This window comes from Schistocerca serialis, chromosome 3 (genome assembly GCF_023864345.2).
Source record: "Schistocerca serialis cubense isolate TAMUIC-IGC-003099 chromosome 3, iqSchSeri2.2, whole genome shotgun sequence".
NCBI lineage: Eukaryota > Metazoa > Arthropoda > Insecta > Orthoptera > Acrididae > Schistocerca > Schistocerca serialis.
In genome coordinates, this window is record NC_064640.1 from 244,243,024 (window position 1) to 244,261,046 (window position 18,023).

At 39.9% G+C, this 18,023-nt stretch overlaps 1 protein-coding gene across 2 annotated transcripts in view; it reads left to right on the plus strand.

Annotated features, from left to right (window-relative positions):
- LOC126469994 (uncharacterized) overlaps positions 1–18,023 on the plus strand; it is a 226,227-nt gene that overhangs the window by 141,457 nt on the left and 66,747 nt on the right. Inside the window, exon 6 of one of the 2 annotated variants that reach the window (XM_050097447.1) lies at positions 10,535–10,600. The exons of the other annotated variant lie outside the window; for it this stretch is intronic. Within the exon in view, the coding sequence (XP_049953404.1) occupies positions 10,535–10,600 (66 nt within the window). The remainder of the gene's footprint in view (positions 1–10,534; positions 10,601–18,023) is intronic. 2 annotated transcript variants of the gene reach the window in all.

The window sequence follows — 18,023 nt, forward strand, 5'->3', positions numbered from 1 at the left end:
ATCATCAGCAGCAGAAGAAGTCAGAAGTCTCCGCATCGGAGCCTTAAATGTGTGGAACAGTCGTTCAGCCTCACCGTTTGATTGTGGATGGAACGGCGGGGCCGTGACATGCATTACGCCGTGACAAGCACAAAAATCCGCAAATTCGGAAGAGGCAAATTGTGGACCATTATCAGTAACAAGAGTAGAGGGGAGGCCTTCCAAAGAAAAAATGCGGGTGAGAGCACTGGTGGTTGCCACGGTGGTAGGCGACGTGCAACGGACAATTAAAGGAAAGTTAGAGTAGGCGTCAATTACAAGGAGCCAATAAGTACATAAAAAGGGTCCCGCAAAGTCAGCATGAATGTGCTCCCAGGGCTTCTCAGGCGAAGGCCACGGTGACAAAGATGACTTCGGGGCAGCGGCCTGTGACGCACAAGGGCCACAGGCAGCAACCATGTGTGCTATTTCGGAGTTGATACCAGGCCAGTACACATGACGGCGCACCAGAGATTTTGTGCGAGACACACCCCAGTGCCCTTGGTGAAGGAGGCGCAAGACCGAAGCACGCAAAGATGCAGGTACCACAACACGCAGTGAAGCATTGTCAGTGGAAAGGAGGATAACACCATCCCTAGCCATGAGGCGGTAGCGCAAAGCGTAGTAGTTCCGCAACGGATCAGAAGTCTTAGCGGACGGGCGATCTGGCCAACCCTTCTGAATACAGCGTTAAACCCGGGAGAGGGTAGGGTCAGAACCCGTAGCAGCCGCCAGCCTGTCCCCCCCAGTAATGGGGAACCCGTCCACAACCTGCTGCTCGGCAACATCCAGGTGGAAACACAAAAGTTCGTCCCTATCGAAGGCCAGATCAGGACCCATGGGAAGGCGAGACAGAGCATCAGCATTTGCATGTTGAGCCGTTGGGCAGAAATGAATCTCATAATTGAAACGAGACAAGTAAAGAGCCCAATACTGGAAGCGGTGTGCAGCCTTGTCGGGAGGTGACGTTGACGGATGAAACAAGGAAACAAGTGGTTTGTGATCCGTAACAAGATGAAATTTTGAGCCATAGAGAAAAACACCAAACTTATGAAGAGCATAAATAATGGCCAAAGCTTCTTTCTCAATTTGAGAATACTTTTGTTGGGCATCCATGAGTGTTTTGGAGGCATAAGCAATGGGTTGTTCTGAACCGTCAGAAAAACGGTGCGCAAGGACTGCACCGACCGTGTAGTGAGAGGCGTCTGTGGCAAGAACAAGATGTTGGCCAGGTCGATAAGTAGCCAGGCACGGGGCCTGTTTCAGCATAGTCTTCAATTTCTGGAAAGCCGCATCGCATGATGCGGACCAGTGAAAAGGCACGTTTTTATGCAACAGGCGATGCAACGGCTGAGCCACCGAAGCCGCAGACGGTAAAAACTTGTGATAGTATGCTATTTTCCCCAAGAAGGCCTGCAGTTCCTTAACAGATGTAGGGCGAGGAAGGGCATCGATCGCAGCGACAGTTTGCTGAAGCGGACAAATACCATCCCAAGAGAGTTGAAACCCCAAGTACGTGATAGATGCCTGAAAAAAATTGTGATTTCTGAAGATTACACTTAAGACCGGCAGTCTGTAAGACATGAAAAAGTGTGCGGAGATTTTGAAGATGTTCTTCAGTGGTGGAGCCAGTGACAACAATGTCGTCCATGTAATTGATACACCCAGGGACAGGGAGCAATAATTGTTCTAAGAAATGCTGAAAGAGAGAGGGGTGCTAGCAACCCCAAAAGGCAAGCGTTGGTATTGATAGAGGCCAAAAGGTGTGTTAAGGACCAGAAACTGCCAGGAAGCAGCATCCAGAGGAAGTTGATGATAAGCTTCTGACAGGTCAATTTTAGAAAAATACTGGCCTCCAGCAAGTTTAGTGAACAGTTCTTCAGGTTGGGGCATAGGGTAAGTGTCGCTGAGGCATTGAGCATTTACAGTGGCTTTGAAATTGCCACAGAGACGAATATCACCATTTGGCTTAGCAACGACAACGACAGGAGAAGACCACTCACTGGAAGTGACAGGAAGCAAGACCCCTGAAGTAGTGAGACGATCCAGCTCCCATTTTACCCGATCACGAAGGGCCACAGGAATGGGCCAAGCCCGAAGAAACTTAGGCCGAGCAGTGGATTTGAGCGTGATATGAGCCTCAAAGTCGTTTGCACGGCCTAACCCAGGAGAAAAAAGGGACGAAAATGTCGTCGACAAGGAATCCAATTGAGCATAAGGAATAGCATCAGAGATGATATTCACAGAGTAATCTATGGAGAACCCAAAAACACGAAAGGCATTGAAACCAAAAAGATTCTCCGCATTACTCTGGTCGACCACAAATATGGGAACAATGCGAACGACGGATTTGTAAGATAACTCAGCATTAAATTGTCCCAAGAGAGAAATCTTCTGTTTATTGTACGTCCGTAATTGCCGAGTGACAGGTGACAGGAGTGGAGAACCCAACTGATGATACGTCTGAGAATTAATTATAGTGGGAGCAGAACCAGTATCCACCTGCATGCAAACATCTCGACCAAGGATTTGGACAGTTAGGAATAACATCCCTGAAAGGGAAGAAGTGCAATTGACAGACAACACAGAATCAGAATCAGTGTCATGTTCATGAAGATCATGTATGCGGTCGGATTTGCAAACGGAAGACACATGACCTTTCTTTTTGCAATTGTGACACACAGCCCAACGTTGAGGACAATCCTCACGTGAATGTTTCGTAAAACACCGCGGACATGAAGGAAGTTGCCGGGGGGTTTTGCTGCAGTTTCTTAGCGGGTTGTTTACGGTTAGGTCGAGGCTGCATGTGGGAGCGCACTGCGGCCACGTCGGCCAGCGGGGACGCACCGCCCGCGTCGTCAACAGCGCAAAGAGGTTGTATTTCCCTGACATCACCCCACGCCTCGATTTGTACCCCAGCACCGTGAGAAATTTCAAAAGACTGCTCAATGGAGAGAACTTCATCGAGAGTCAGATTTGCCAACTGAAGGGCACGTTGCCGAACTTCTTGGTCGGGCGCCAACCAGATAATAGCATCCCGTACCATGGAATCGGCATAGGATTCTTTGTGAATGTCAGTAACAAATTGACACTTTCGACTGAGGCTGTGAAGTTCAGCAGCCAAGCGCGATAAGATTGATGCAGCTGTTTTTGACAACGATAAAAGGCAACACGAGAGGCTACCACACGTGTTTGCTTTTGAAAATAGACAGACAGAAGTGAGCACATTTCAGCAAAGGGCAAAGATGCAGGATCCTTCAAAGGAGCCAATTGTGACAACAACCGATACATTTGAGGTGAAATCCAGGAAAGGAACAGATACTTACATGGTTGTTTGTCTGTGACATGAAATGCTAAGAAGTGCTGTTGAAGACATTTTTCATAATCAGACCAGTCTTCCCCCGTCTCGTCGTAAGGAGGAAAAGGAGGTATAGCCAACGACGAGAAACGCCCCGCATTTGACGCCGCGACGAAATCGTGAATCACTGCTGTTAGAAGTGTTTGCTGTTCAAGGAGACTTTGCAATAGTTGCTCGACAGTAGCCATGGAAACCTGTGGGTCAACGGTGAAAAGGAAAATCCACTACCTCGTCGCCAATTGTTATAACGTCAAGTTGAACACATATATTTCAGAATGACACAACACATATAAATCACAGAGTAAGTTGACAAGCAAGACATGTGCACATGTTAACATTTGAATGAGCACTGAGTCCCAGTCTAGCGGCCGCTGCTTGGCTGGCCGCTTAGGTGGCGCAGCTGCTGCATGGCTGGCAGACAGCGCCGCACGTAGAGGACGCGCGTAATTGCGCGGCGGCGCTTTGAATGATCGGCGAGTCACAACAGTGTGTGTGTGTGTGTGTGTGTGTGTGTGTGTGTGTGTGTGTGTGTGTGTGTGTGTGTGAGAGAGAGAGAGGGAGGGAGAGAGAGAGAGAGAGAGAGAGAGAGAGAGAGAGAGAGTATTTGTAAGTTATCCACAGCACTAGTAAGTTTAAAAATCATTGCAGTAGCACTTTTTTGCTGATTGAGTAGCAAAGCGGTTGATGCCAGCAGGAGGAGTTGAATGAAATGATATAAAGATACACATCCTGCAGATATATTTGCAAGTGTAAACAAGCTTGCCTAATTTCTTTACAAGCAGAAGCTGCCGTATGGATCATGAGAAAAGATAATACTGTAGGCAATGTTACACAGGCCTTCGCATTACTGAGTATTTAAAAAAAACTTTATCCCAAAGTGCCTTTCCTAATTAGGATAATGATGTAAAAAATGTGAGCAAATCACAGTAAAACAAAGTAATTATAACTGTTTTACTCCAGATCCAGATTTTAACTGGACTGCTTAACAGGTGTGACTCTGATTTGTTAAAATAAAAAAAAATATAAAAAAATAATCCTTGCTTGTGTGTCCTTAACTCTCTTTCACAATACTTTTATTTTGATGTACATAATTCTTATTATTATTTTCATCTTATATTTTTTTTTCTGTGATTGTCCACCACTCCCACTATCTTCCCTCCACTCTCTCTCTTTGTCTCCTTCAAAGCCCAGTCTCTTTCCCGTATCTTTTGCATCCCCTCAACTTGTTGTTTCTCCCTACCTCTTAGCTTATTAACCCTGTGCTAATTCCCCTTCATTGTAACCAGTTTACACTGATATCTCACTTGCCATTACCTTGCCCTTTTACTCTACTTCTTCACTTCTTCTCCATTGTCTTTGTCTACTTCATCTTTCTCTTGTGTCCCATCCATCTTCATATTGTTTTATTTTCCCCTGCCTCTCTCATCATGCCACACTCTCTCTGAACCAAAGCAGTTTCCATTTAATCTCGTTTCCTCTCTGCTCCTCCCATAATTTGGGTGAAGGTCATGGTTAAAGCAGGCTCAAACATGGTAATTGGATGTCTCTATAGGCCCCCTGGCTCAGTAGCTGTTGTGGCAGAACACCTGAAGGAAAATTTGGAAAATATTTTGAGTAGATTTCCCGACCATGTTACAGTTTTGGGTGGAGATTTTAATTTACCACATATAGACTGGGAGACTCAAACTTTTATAACAGGTGGCAGGGACAAAGAATCCAGTGAAATTTTTTTAAGTGCATTATCTGAAAACTACCTTGAGCAGTTAAACAGAGAACCGACTCATGGCGATAACTTATTAGACCTTCTGGTGACAAACAGACTTGAACTATTTGAAAAAGTTAACGTAGAACAGGGAATCAGTGATCATAAAGTGGTTACAGCATTGGTGATTTGAGCTGTAAATAGAAATATTAAAAAATGTAGAAAGATTTTTCTGTTTAGCAGAAGTGACAAAAAGCAGATTTCAGAGTACTTGATGGCTCAACACAAAAGTTTTATCTCAAGTACAGATAGTGTTGAGGATCAGTGGACAAAGTTCAAAACCATCGTACAATATGCATTAGATGAGTATGTGCCAAGCAAGATCATAAGAGATGGAAAAGAGCCACCGTGGTACAACAACCGAGTTAGAAAACTGCTATGGAAGCAAAGGGAACTTCACAGCAAACATAAACATAGCCAAAGCCTTGCAGACAAACAAAAATTACCTGAAGCGAAATGTAGTATGAGGAGGGCTATGCGAGAGGCGTTCAATGAATTCAAAAGTAAAGTTCTATGTACTGACTTGGCAGAAAATCCTAAGAAATTTTGGTCTTATGTCAAAGCAGTAGGTGGATCAAAACAAAATGTCCAGACACTCTGTGACCAAAATGGTATTGAAACAGAGGATGACAGACTAAAGGCCGAAATACTAAATGTCTTTTTCCAAAGCTGTTTCACAGAGGAAGACTGCACTGTAGTTCCTTCTCTAGATTGTCGCACAGATGACAAAATGGCATATATCTAAATAGATGGCTTGGCTCTGAGCACTATGGGACTTAACATCTTCTAAATAGATGACAGAGGGATAGAAAAACAATTAAAATCACTCAGAAGAAGAAAGGCCACTGGACCTGATGGGATACCAGTTTGATTTTACACAGAGTACGCGAAGGAACTTGCCCCCCCTTCTTACAGCGGTGTACCATAGGTCTCTAGAAGAGCGTAGCATTCCAAAATATTGGAAAAGGGCAGAGGTCATCACCATTTTCAAGAAGGATGTCGAACAGATGTGCAAAACTATAGACCTATATCTCTTAACGTCGATCAGTTGTAGAATTTTGGAACACATATTATGTTCGAGTATAATGACTTTTCTGGAGACTAGAAATCTACTCTGTAGGTATCAGCATAGGTTTCGAAAAAGACGATCGTGTGAAACCCAGCTCGCGCTATTCGTCCGTGAGACTCAGAGGGCCATAGACACGGGTCCCCAGGCAGATGCCATGTTTCTTGACTTCCACAAGGCGTTTGATACAGTTCCCCACAGTCGTTTAATGAACAAAGTAAGAGCATATTGACTATCAGACCAATTGTGTGATTGGACTCAAGAGTTCCTAAATAACAGAATGCAGCATGTCATTCTCAATGGAGAGAAGTCTTACGAAGTAAGAATGATTTCAGGTGTGCCGCAGGGAAGTGTTGCAGGACCATTGATATTCACAGTATATATAAATCACCTTGTGGATAACGTCAGAAGTTCACTGAGGCTTTTTGTGGATGTTGCTGTAGTATATCAAGAGGTAGTAACAATAGAAAATTGTACTGAAATGCAGGAGGATCTGCAACGAATTGACACATGGTGCAGGGAATGGCAATTGAATCTCAATGTAGACAAGTGTAATGTGCTGTGAATACATAGAAAGAAAGATCCTTTATCATTTAGCTACAATATAGCAGGTCAGCAACTGGATGCAGTTAGTTCCATAAATTATCTGGGAGTAGCCATTAGGAGCAATTTATAATGGATTGACCATATAAAATTAATTGTCAGTAAAGCAGGTGCCAGACTGAGATTCACTGGAAGAATCCTAAGGAAATGCAGTCCGAAAATGAAGGAAGTAGGTTACAGTACGCTTGTTCACCCACTGCTTGAATACTGCTCACCGGTGTGGGATCTGTACCAGATAGGGTCGATAGAAGAAAGAGAGAAGATCCAATGGAGAGCAGCGCACTTCATTACAGGATCATTTAGTAATCGCGAAAGTGTTACGGAGATGATAGATAAACTCCAGTGGAAGACTCTGCAAGAGAGACGCTCAGTAGCTCGGTATGGGCTTTTGTTGAAGTTTTGAGAACATACATTCATCGAAGAGTCAAGCAGTATATTGCTCTCTCCTATGTATATCTCGCGAAGAGACCATGAGGATAAAATCAGAGAGATTAGAGCCCACACAGAGGTATACGGACAACCTTTCTTTCCATGAACAATACGAGACTGGAATAGAAGGGAGAACCGATAGAGGTACTCAAGGTACCCTCCGCCACACACCGTCAGGTGGCTTGCGGAGTATGGATGTAGATGTAGATACTCCAGCTGCAATTCTCTCTCTCTCTCTCTCTCTCTCTCTCTCTCTCTCTCTCTCTCTTCTTCCCCCCCTCCCCCCACCTCCAATCCTCCCCCCCTCCCCCCCCCCCCCACACACACACATATGATGGATGCCTGTGTATGATTCCTGGAGTTCTTTCAGTACATTGAGAAAGTACAAAGAGAGCTGCATGTTTTGTATTATTGAGAAATAGGGGAGAGAGTATCACAGACATGATACAGGATTTGGCGTTTTTCATTGTGGCAGAATCTTCTCACCAACTTTCTCCTCCAGATGCAAAAATATTTTGTTGGCATCAACTTACATTGGGAGAAATGACCATCATTATAAAATAGGGGAAATCAGAGCTTGCATGGTAAGATATAGGCTTTCGTTTTTTCCGCGCATTCTATGAGGTTGAATAATTGAGAATTAGTCTGAAGGTGGTTCAATGAACCCTCTGCCAGGCACTTAAATGTGATTTGCAGAGTATCCATGTAGATGTAACAGTATTACTGACCCTGTTTGTCAACATAGAATGTATTTATAGTGCAGAGGACATTATCTCTAAATAAAACATCAACACGTATGGCAGTAGCAAAATTGTACATTAATAAAAATGTCTGAAACTTACTCTGTCCTGCTGTATCTTGATCTATGATGACTTACACTCTCACAAAATAGCTCTACTTTCTCCAGTTCTTTTTTCTCTTGCTGGAAAAAGGATTCTGTCATTCTGAAAGCTGTAGTTTCTGTTGTCCTTTTTCACATCTATGTCTGCTGCAGCTTGAGAAAGAGCTGACCTTTTACAACTTTATTACACTGTATTTCATTTTGGAATCATTTTTCTGAAATAAAAGTACCAGCTTTACTTCAATAATTGCTGTCTTCTGTACCTGCTAACTTTTTTAACCCTGTGCTAATTCCTCTTCCTTCTAACCAGTCTACACTGGTAAACTGTACAACAAGGGGGTAGTACCTATGGCTGCAATTACTGTACAGCAGATTGTGAAGGAGAAATAAACAGCTGTCACTAAAACAAATTTTAATCGGTAGAATGGTCATTAATTGTTGTGACTATTACCACTTTTTTTTGAGAAATGTGTGCTAGAGAAAGAAAAAGAAAGGAGGCTTTAGAGTATAATTATACAGGGTGGAGAAAAACAGTGTCACAAAATTTTAACCCTGGATAGCTGAAGCCAGTAGGAACCGAAATTACTAATGTTTTGTAGGTCGACTGTGCACAATTTCTAAACTATGGAAACTTGGCACCATGTGCTCCAATCGGTTAGATGCTCTGGACAACGCATGACGGTGAATGCTTTGCCTGCTGTAGATCACGATGTATCCAAGGCGGCCTGCATGCTCGATGGTAGTGCGTATCGGGAAAAAATCCGTCAACAGCTGTTAGTTCACATGCAGAAAGTCTTTTACAAAATTTTTTGTAGCTAGCACATTGTTTGCTTAAAGGAGGTGAGGTGGAGACAAACAGCAAAATCTTATCGACACTTGTGCGTATCACATTGGGGCGTTGACGGGGTGAGGGATGTTTTTGTGTGAACCAACAACTGTAACACTGCCCGTCAACTGACAAACGGCAACAGGGCAATCCCATGGTTAATCGGAGTGCGTGGCACCAAGTTTCTGTAGTTTAAAAGTGGTGCACTGTCGACCTACACAAGATTAGTAATTTTGGTTCCTACTGGCATCCGCTATCCAGAGTTAAAAGTTTGTGACACAGTTTTTCTCCACCCTGTATATTGTTGCTAAGGTGTCAAGGATCTGGGTTACATCACAATCCATAATAAGTGTATCTTTTATATCACATGCCAAGTACTCACCAGAGATTATCATAAGTGAATAAATTGCGTTCATATGTAGATGCAAAAATACAGCCAGTCTAGTTGTATTACAATGTCCACTGATGTCAACATGTTTGTGTCATTTACACATTACATAATGTTCTTATAATCAAACATTTACTATTGAAATATGTAACAAAAAAGTTAAATGTACTGAGAGCTCTGTAGTATTCTATACTAATGACTGAAGTTCTTTTGACAAAATGAAATGTTCTGTGAGCTAGTGGTTCCTTGCAAGTGAATGAAGTTTTTCTACTGCTTCTGCCTAGTTGTATGAATGCATATATAATACTGTGTAGTGATACAGTATTAAATTAAGCATATATTTCTTACACCTAAAGCATATATAAATGAGTGTCAGTATGTGAAGCATACCCCTTTTCCTCCCTCCTTGACACACACAAAAAGCGGTTTGGTACATTTTTATTCAGAAGGTAGTAATAAAACAGTATCTAAAGTAGGTATTGTAATTTGACATTTTAAGTAGATGAATGTGTTCTATTCTCAGTGACACTCTGCATTGAGTTTTGTAATATAATTCTACACTGGTAGCAATTTTTATAACATTTAAATGTCTATTTTGTTCTATAGCACTGCTGATAGTTGAACTGTTTGTATCTACCACCTAAATTTAATAAAAATTTGAGAACTATGGTCATCATTATTTTATTTATTTATGGAACAAAGAAAAGCTAGCAGTGTGAAGATTCAAAGCAAAGAACATGTGTGTTGACTGTTTTTCATTACAAATGACTATACCTGATTACAACTGTTTTCTTTTAAATGAAAATAGCTATCTTTGGAACCTAACAATTTTTGCATGGGTTCTTTCTAAGACCATCTCCAAGTGAAAGATGCTAGAACCTGAATAAAACTGCAACAAGTATTGTATGGTATTCTGTGCAGCACTACATTTGTAGATATAGTGCAGTGTGAGGCCACATTAGGAGTAATGTTCTTCAAACTGATGCATGCCTTAGAGTGATTCTCAAAACACAACCATTGAAAAAGACATGCATTTCCAAAAACATTTTCATATTATTTTTGAATGAATAATAAATGAAATTTTATTACCATCTTATTAGAATTTGTAGTTGTACATACGCTTAACATGAGTATGCACTAATTTGTTATGACACACACTGCATCCTATATTTTTATTACTTAAGTAAATGCATAACTGAGAATGAAAACTATTTTTCTTGTGTTAATTTCTTATGTTTGGCAGTTTGAATGCACGACGCAGCTTGCTACAGATAAACAGTCTTGCCTATCAGCATCAGCTGCAGCTCTTGTAAGTAGCAGTAGTTGCCTGTGTAGTGCTTGGCACTTTATTTTATATAAATCAGCTTTTTCAGTTCTGCAATTAAGAAAATATTAATTTAAGAGTTAATTTAGTAATTCAGTATTTGCATAAAATCACATATAAAGTATTTTAATTTATCCTGTGTTCTTATTTTCTCTGTAACAGGTTTTTTTGGTTCAGCTATATTTATGAATAAATAGTAAGTGTCTAAATTGCAATTTAGACTGTTAATATTTTTCTTACGTAAACCAAAAATTGCAGAAGTTTCAAGATGTTGTGACAATTTCTGTATTGAATTACAGTGCCTGACCAAAACGTGAAGCACCCTAGTGGGAAGAGTAAACAAAACAAAACTTCATGGGTTGAGATGATTGTGATTTTATTGCAGTGATTACAAAATTAACTCAAATTTACAAAGAACTTGGTAGTATTAGCCCATTTATCAGTACAACATTGCACCCCCTCTGGTGTGAATGCATGTTCTGATTCAGTTGGGAATGAGGCATAAAGCCATTGTATCCTCTCCTGAGGCATGCTGCCTATGACTGTTGTAACTGGTCCTTAATACTGATTTTGGGATGGAGTTGACATCTCCCTCATGTTCTATTTGGAACAGATGTGGTGGTCTTATTTGTGTACCTAAATATTACATAGACACTTCATTGAGACACTTCTTATGTGTGGATGTGCACTGTCCTGTTGTGAAATGGTGCTATGATACTGTCATAATAGAGGCAACATATGAGGATGCAGGAAGTTCTTGGCATAACATTGTGCTGTCAGAATTCCCTCAGTCACTACCAAATGGCTCCACACCTTAAGGCACCAGAAGAAACACCTTGTTGCCTCTCCAAAGCATTGGAAGAATGGTACTGATACCCATGTCACCACCATACTCACTGACAGTGGTCATTCATGGTAGTATTGAATAATGAATCATTGCTGAGCACTTGGCAACACCATTCAACAGTAGTCCATGGTTCCTCGTCATGGTATGACCACAAACATAGCAGTTTGTGCTGTGGTGTTAATGGCAGCCTACACATGGGATGGTAATTCCCAGTCCTGCAGCTACCACTCTCCAACCAGTGATGCAGGATGACACAGAATATTGCACGGACTTGATTACTAATCCTCAGGTGGCAGGTACAAATGTGAAGGAGTTAAAATGTGCTTGATGCACAATATGACAAATCTCCCCTGAGATGGCCAGATGTGGTCAACAGGAACCATAACACTGAGTATGCCTGCTCTCACATTCACGTGTTGTCCAATATTGGGTCACTGTCACATATGAATGCCCCAGAAATCTGGAAATTGCATGATTCAACCAGCTGGCCAAATAGAGACCAACAATGAGGCTCTTTTAAAATTCTATCAGTGCTGATAATGCTGTCCCACCCAAGTACACAGCATCTCCATAGTAACAGTGATCACTGAATATTAGATGTTGTTCATGTCTCCCTACCAGGCTTGATGACACTACTAAACATAAATAACACTAATGCTCTCCGGTTGCTGTTCTACTTGTCACAGAGAATTGCAATTCTGATTGTTTATGTACCCAATGATGGTGTGTATGTGTATGAAGTTAAACTGACATCTGACCATATGTTCTGGGTGCTTTACATTTTTTGTCAGGCTATGTATATTTGCTAGATGATTTTTTTTTCTACTGTCATAAACTATAGTACACTCCAATGTATCTTCATAATTTCCTATAACCACATCATTGAAACTGTATTAAATTATCTCTTACTTCAACTATTCAACTAGATTTATTTGAATGTAGCAAGCTTACCCCAAGAATGAAAATTCAGAAAGAAAGATGAGTGAACTTCATTCATTGTGTAAGTTTAGGATTTTAGTTATTTGCAGTGGTGGTAATTTCTGTGTAGGTTCAGAGAATAACATGCTATTAATGAGCCTCTCCCATATTTTATATAACATGTCTTGATTAACTAAACTGAAATCCATTGGATACTAATTGGATGTCAGTTGTCACAGGTTTATGCTCTGCCACGGTTATGCCTATATGACTCTTCTGGTAATGCACCAATGATGAGTATGTTATAGTTGAACTCTAGATCTGCAGTGAGTTACAGATTCTATATCTGACTGTTGTCCTTCTTTAGATTTGGAAGTGTTTTGATGTTGTAAGTGTTACATTTCTCCGTAGTATCTCGATTTTTTGGGTATGATGAGTCAATGATCTTACGCTGCATTCTCTGTGTGTATATTCTGCTAATATTCTTTGTAAATTACTTTTTATCCTACAGCACATTAGAATTTCTTTCTATTCAAGAATGAAGAACGGGAAGATTGACAGCTTATATGCCTTTGATTGCGCTGTAATTTTATCCTTGCTGATCCTCTCGGAGTGTTGTGTAGTGGATTAAAGGAGATAGTGTGCTCCTCTTTTGAGTGTATACAGCTCCATTCATTCAGAATTTCATAGAAATACTGTGGATTAAACAGACTTTTGATAATACTTGATGTCTCTTTTTAAGCATTCAGTATTCTCTTTTAATATCATACTTATAAAAGGTTGCTAAACTACTACATACAACACTCAAACATATCTCTCCAACATAATATAATATAAATGGCAATAGTTATAGGTGAATGTCAAGATCTTTTATATCGTTTATTACTCCACTCATCACTGTCAGGAAATCTTTGAAAGGATCCCTATGGGCATGTCTGCATGTGGTTAATATCACATCTGGAAATGTCTTTTTTTCTGCACCACAGTCTCAGATGGTAACAAGGATTTCCCTCATTTGTGGAGAATGTCTGCACATCTTATACTGCCCATTTGAATGCAATTCAGTATAGCCTAAATTGTCCAAGGCTGCTCAAATCCAGGGAGTTTCTTGTGGATGCAGGACAGTTTTAAGTATTGTGGGGAACAGTTTTGTTGTCAGCAACATTTCCACTCATTAACAGTAATGAATTCATCTTCAGCAAGAATCTTGGCTGTGATAAGAGTGAGATGCCTTGATCTTAATCTTTTTCACTCCACAAAGAATAACTCATTCAATATTGAAAGGTCGGGGTTATCAACAATCTTGTGACATTCACATAGTAGGCACTCATCTATCTGATATCAGGAAGTGAAATGTGAATCAAGATAGGTAACCAATATGTGGGTGTAAATTGTATTGACTATCAGTGCGCATCGGTTCGTTAAGTAGGTTAGGTTAGGTTAGTGTTTTTTTTAACGTCCCGTCGACAACAAGGTCATTAGAGACGGAGCACAATCTCGGGTTAGGGAAGGATGGGGAAGGAAGTCGGTCATGCCCTTTCAAAGGAACCATCCCGGCATTTGCCTGAAATGATTTAGGGAAATCACGGAAAACCTAAATCAGGATGACTGGAGACGGGATTGAACCGTCTCCTCCCGAATGTGAGTCCAGTGTGCTAACCACTGCGCCACCACGCTCGGTCGTTAAGTAGTACATCTATCTTTTTCACATATGGAACACAGTAACCTGCTGTTGGGTTCACCAGTCTGAGCACTGATATTCAAAGAGTGTCTGCTGACGATCGCCAACTTGTGTCACAGAGCTTATGAAGAATGTTATTTGTGCTTTTTAGCTTCACAGATGTTTTCAGCAAGTGCTCCTTGAATTCTGAATGCATGTTATGACAAAGTTTGTCTCCCTCAGACCACACATCAAGGGCTGTGTGTGCCAGTTTGTGGGATAAATGGAAACAAGTTGAGAACTAGAAACAGTCACATAATCTCACTGATCTCCTGGCTAAACTGAATTTTTCTTGAGACATGGATTGACATGGTTCTTTTGAGGACTCTCCAGCAATAAACTGTGATAAATACATTTTATTTCACAGTGTATGTTTGAGTTCACATGTGATTCATTAATCATACAAAGGAAACTGGCATGGTGGTTAAGAGACAGGGTTTACGTTCAGGAGTGGCGAGATTCAAATTTGGATTTTTCCATCCTGATTTAAGATGTTGGATGTTTCTACAAATCCCTTCAAACAGTTATTTAGATGGCTCCTTAAATAGAGGATTGATTACTCCCATTTTATTATGTCTGTAATGATGTTGATAGTGGTAGGACATTCAGATCAAATGGGCCTTTCTTCCATTAATAATATCCTCAAAGGCTACTATGGTTTCACATTTCATTAGATTAGATTAGATTTACTTTCATTCCAACTGATCCATAGTGAGGAGGTCCTCCAGGATGTAGAATATGTCAGAAAAACAATAATACATGACAAATATTTACAACTGAAACAAATAAGCCAATGTACCTTCCACAGGTCCCAAGTGGAATGATTGTTATTTTTTTTAATGAACACTATATGAAAGAATAATTTTACAAACACTAATGCACTGAATTTAAAATAATTTCTTAAATTTATTTATAAGGTAATAAACATGTATTAGAACTACTGCAATACTTATTTACAATGAACACATTTCGTTGGTTCTACTGAGAAATTCCTCAATGGAGTAGAAGGAGTTGGCCACCAATGAATCCTTTAGGCTTCTCTTAAACTGAATTTCATTGGTTGTTAAGCTTTTTATGACTGCTGGCAAGTTATTGAAAATGTGTGTTCCTGAATAATGCACACTTTTTTGTACAAGAGTAAGTGCTTTTAAATCCTTGTGAAGATTATTCTTTATTTCTAGTATTGATTCCATAAATTGAGCTGTCGGTTTCGAAAAAGTGACGTATTTTTAATGACAAATTTCATTAAGGAATAAATATATTGGGAAGCAGTAGTTAGTATCCCTGGTTCCTAAACAGGTTTATGCAGGATGTTTCTGAGTTCACAACACATATAACTCTTATTGCACGTTTTTGGGCTGAGAAAACTTTAGCTTGGCTTGATGAATTACCCCAAAAAATAATCCTATACCACATTATGGAATGAAAGTAAGCATAGTATGCCAGCTTTTTCATTTTTATACCCCCTATGTCTGACACAATTCGCATTGCAAATAGAGATTTGTTAAGATGATTCAGCAGTTCTGTGGTGTGGTCCTCCCAGTTGAATGTATTATCAAGCTGTAATCCCAAGAATTTAACAGTGTCCACTTCTTCTATCTGCTTGTCATCATATGTTAGGCATATACCCATGGGACACCCCTCACAATGTCTGCACTGCATGTAGTGTTTTTTTTTCCCCAAAGTTTAGTGACAAAGAATTGGATAGGAACCAGTGATTAATGTCCACAAATATTTTATTAGCTGATCTTTCTAAGACTACACTTGATTTACTATTTATTGCAATGTTTGTATCATCGGCAAACAAAAAGACTTGACATCTGGTAATGTTACTGATGAAAGGTCATTGATATACACAAGAAAAATTAAGGGCCCCAAGATGCAACCTTGTGGGACCCCACATGTAATTATTTCCCAGTTGGATGATGCCTGATATCTTTATCATGTCTCTTTCCTAATAATACCCTTTGTTTCCTGCCAGAGATATAAGATTTGAATCATTTTGCAGCATTTCTTGCTACACCATAATATTCTAATTTAATTAAAAGGATATTGTGATTTACACAGTCAAATGCCTTTGACAGATCACAAAACATACCAGTTGCCTGCAGTGTTTTGTCTAATGAATTAAGTACATTTGCACTGTAAGTGTAGATAGCCTTGTTAGTATCAGAACCCCTTAGAAATCCGAACTACGACTTTGACAGTATGTTATTTGTGATAAGATGGTTATAAAGCTGATTGTACATTACCTTCTCTAAAATTTTTGAGAATGCTGGCAAAAGTAAAATTGGATGGAAATTTGATGCTATTTCTTTATCTCCCTTCTTAAACAGTGGCTTAACTACAGCATATTTCAACTATTCAGGAAATATTTCACTGATAAATGACTGGTTACACAGATAGCTTAATATGGAACTTAAATCAGAATCACATTCTTTAATTAACTTTGTTGATATTTCATGATACCCACTACATGTTTTTGATTTTAAATATTTTATGATGAACATTACTTCTGTTGGGGTAGTGAGGGTCAGATTCATATTATGGAAGTTACTTGAAATGTCTGGTATGAGATATTCCATAGCAGCATCTACAGAACCTGACAATCCAATCTTTTCAGTAACAGTTATAAAATGTTTGTTAAGAAGTTCTGCAACACTATACACATCTGTCACCAATGTATCATTTACTCTTAATGCTATTTGTCCCTCTTCATGTCTGGTTCTACCAGTCTCTTCCTTTTAGACAGCCACATAAGCTGTAAAAAGTCTGAGGTATGAGACAGCAGTTAATATTCTCTGTCATATGTAATATGGTTAGTGATAGCCCTATCACGTATTCCAGAGTCACACCTGAAATTTCTTCAGGGTCTGTGAAAGAATACTCAGGAATAAATGCTGTGCAATGTCTGTTGACTTGTCTTCAGTACAGCTGAAATTGGGCCAGGTATATTATGCAAACATTGGTGTTAAACATTGGTGCGGTACTGAATCAAAGTCTCAAGATAGTCAAGAATCAGCACATGCAACAAGTCACTCCTGTCCATCTGAACTAATCTTTATTATATAAGAAGGCTATTTCGTCTTCAGTAGTTGTTACTTATGTGTAATTCAGTTACAGACAGATGTGAGTGATATACAATGGTAATTCATAATCTAATTTCTCTGATGTTCAGGGCTTCACAGTCTTTGTTTCACTTTGACAAGCTTTTAACTAATGACAAAAAAAACCTTAATACTATTCTGGTGCTTGATGAATCTCAGTCCATTAGTTCCCACAATATGACACATTCATGTCTTCTACCTCTTATTATTCTGGTGCTCTAGGCTGCTCAGTCTTTGTTCTCTTAATCTTTAACTATAAAACGTAAGTCATTGTTTAACGTTGTTACCAGAAATCTTGAATCTTCTTGAAAGATTTAATTCAGAGTTTTACATGATACTGTAACGAGCATTTGGATGTACATAGGCTGTACATTTTTAACATATAATATATTGTGTCCTGCATACTCGTTGACTATGGGGTGCCTAGGGAACCTGCATTCTTGGATTGCTAGACAACAATTCAAGCAAATCATATTAATGAAATTTTATCACTGTTAAGATAAATGACAATAGTTAACTTTGGGAATTTACAATGGTGTGTCACAAGCAATAGGCAACAGTCAAATAAGAAGTCTCTTCAGGGCATACAGCTCCTAATACAAGTGAAGCAATACAGTTCATAAGTCGCTGCTGTAGCATTCACAGAATGGCTAGTCTTCAACTGGACTGCAGCCAGGAGGAGTGGTGCTTATGTTCTCTTTATCTAGAGGCTGCTGCTGTCTCGCTGTCATTCTACAGAGGGGTCAGTTAGTGTACTATTGGCTGACATTGTCTCACAGCCCTCTCTGCTCAAACGTTCTTGACCAACATGCCAGC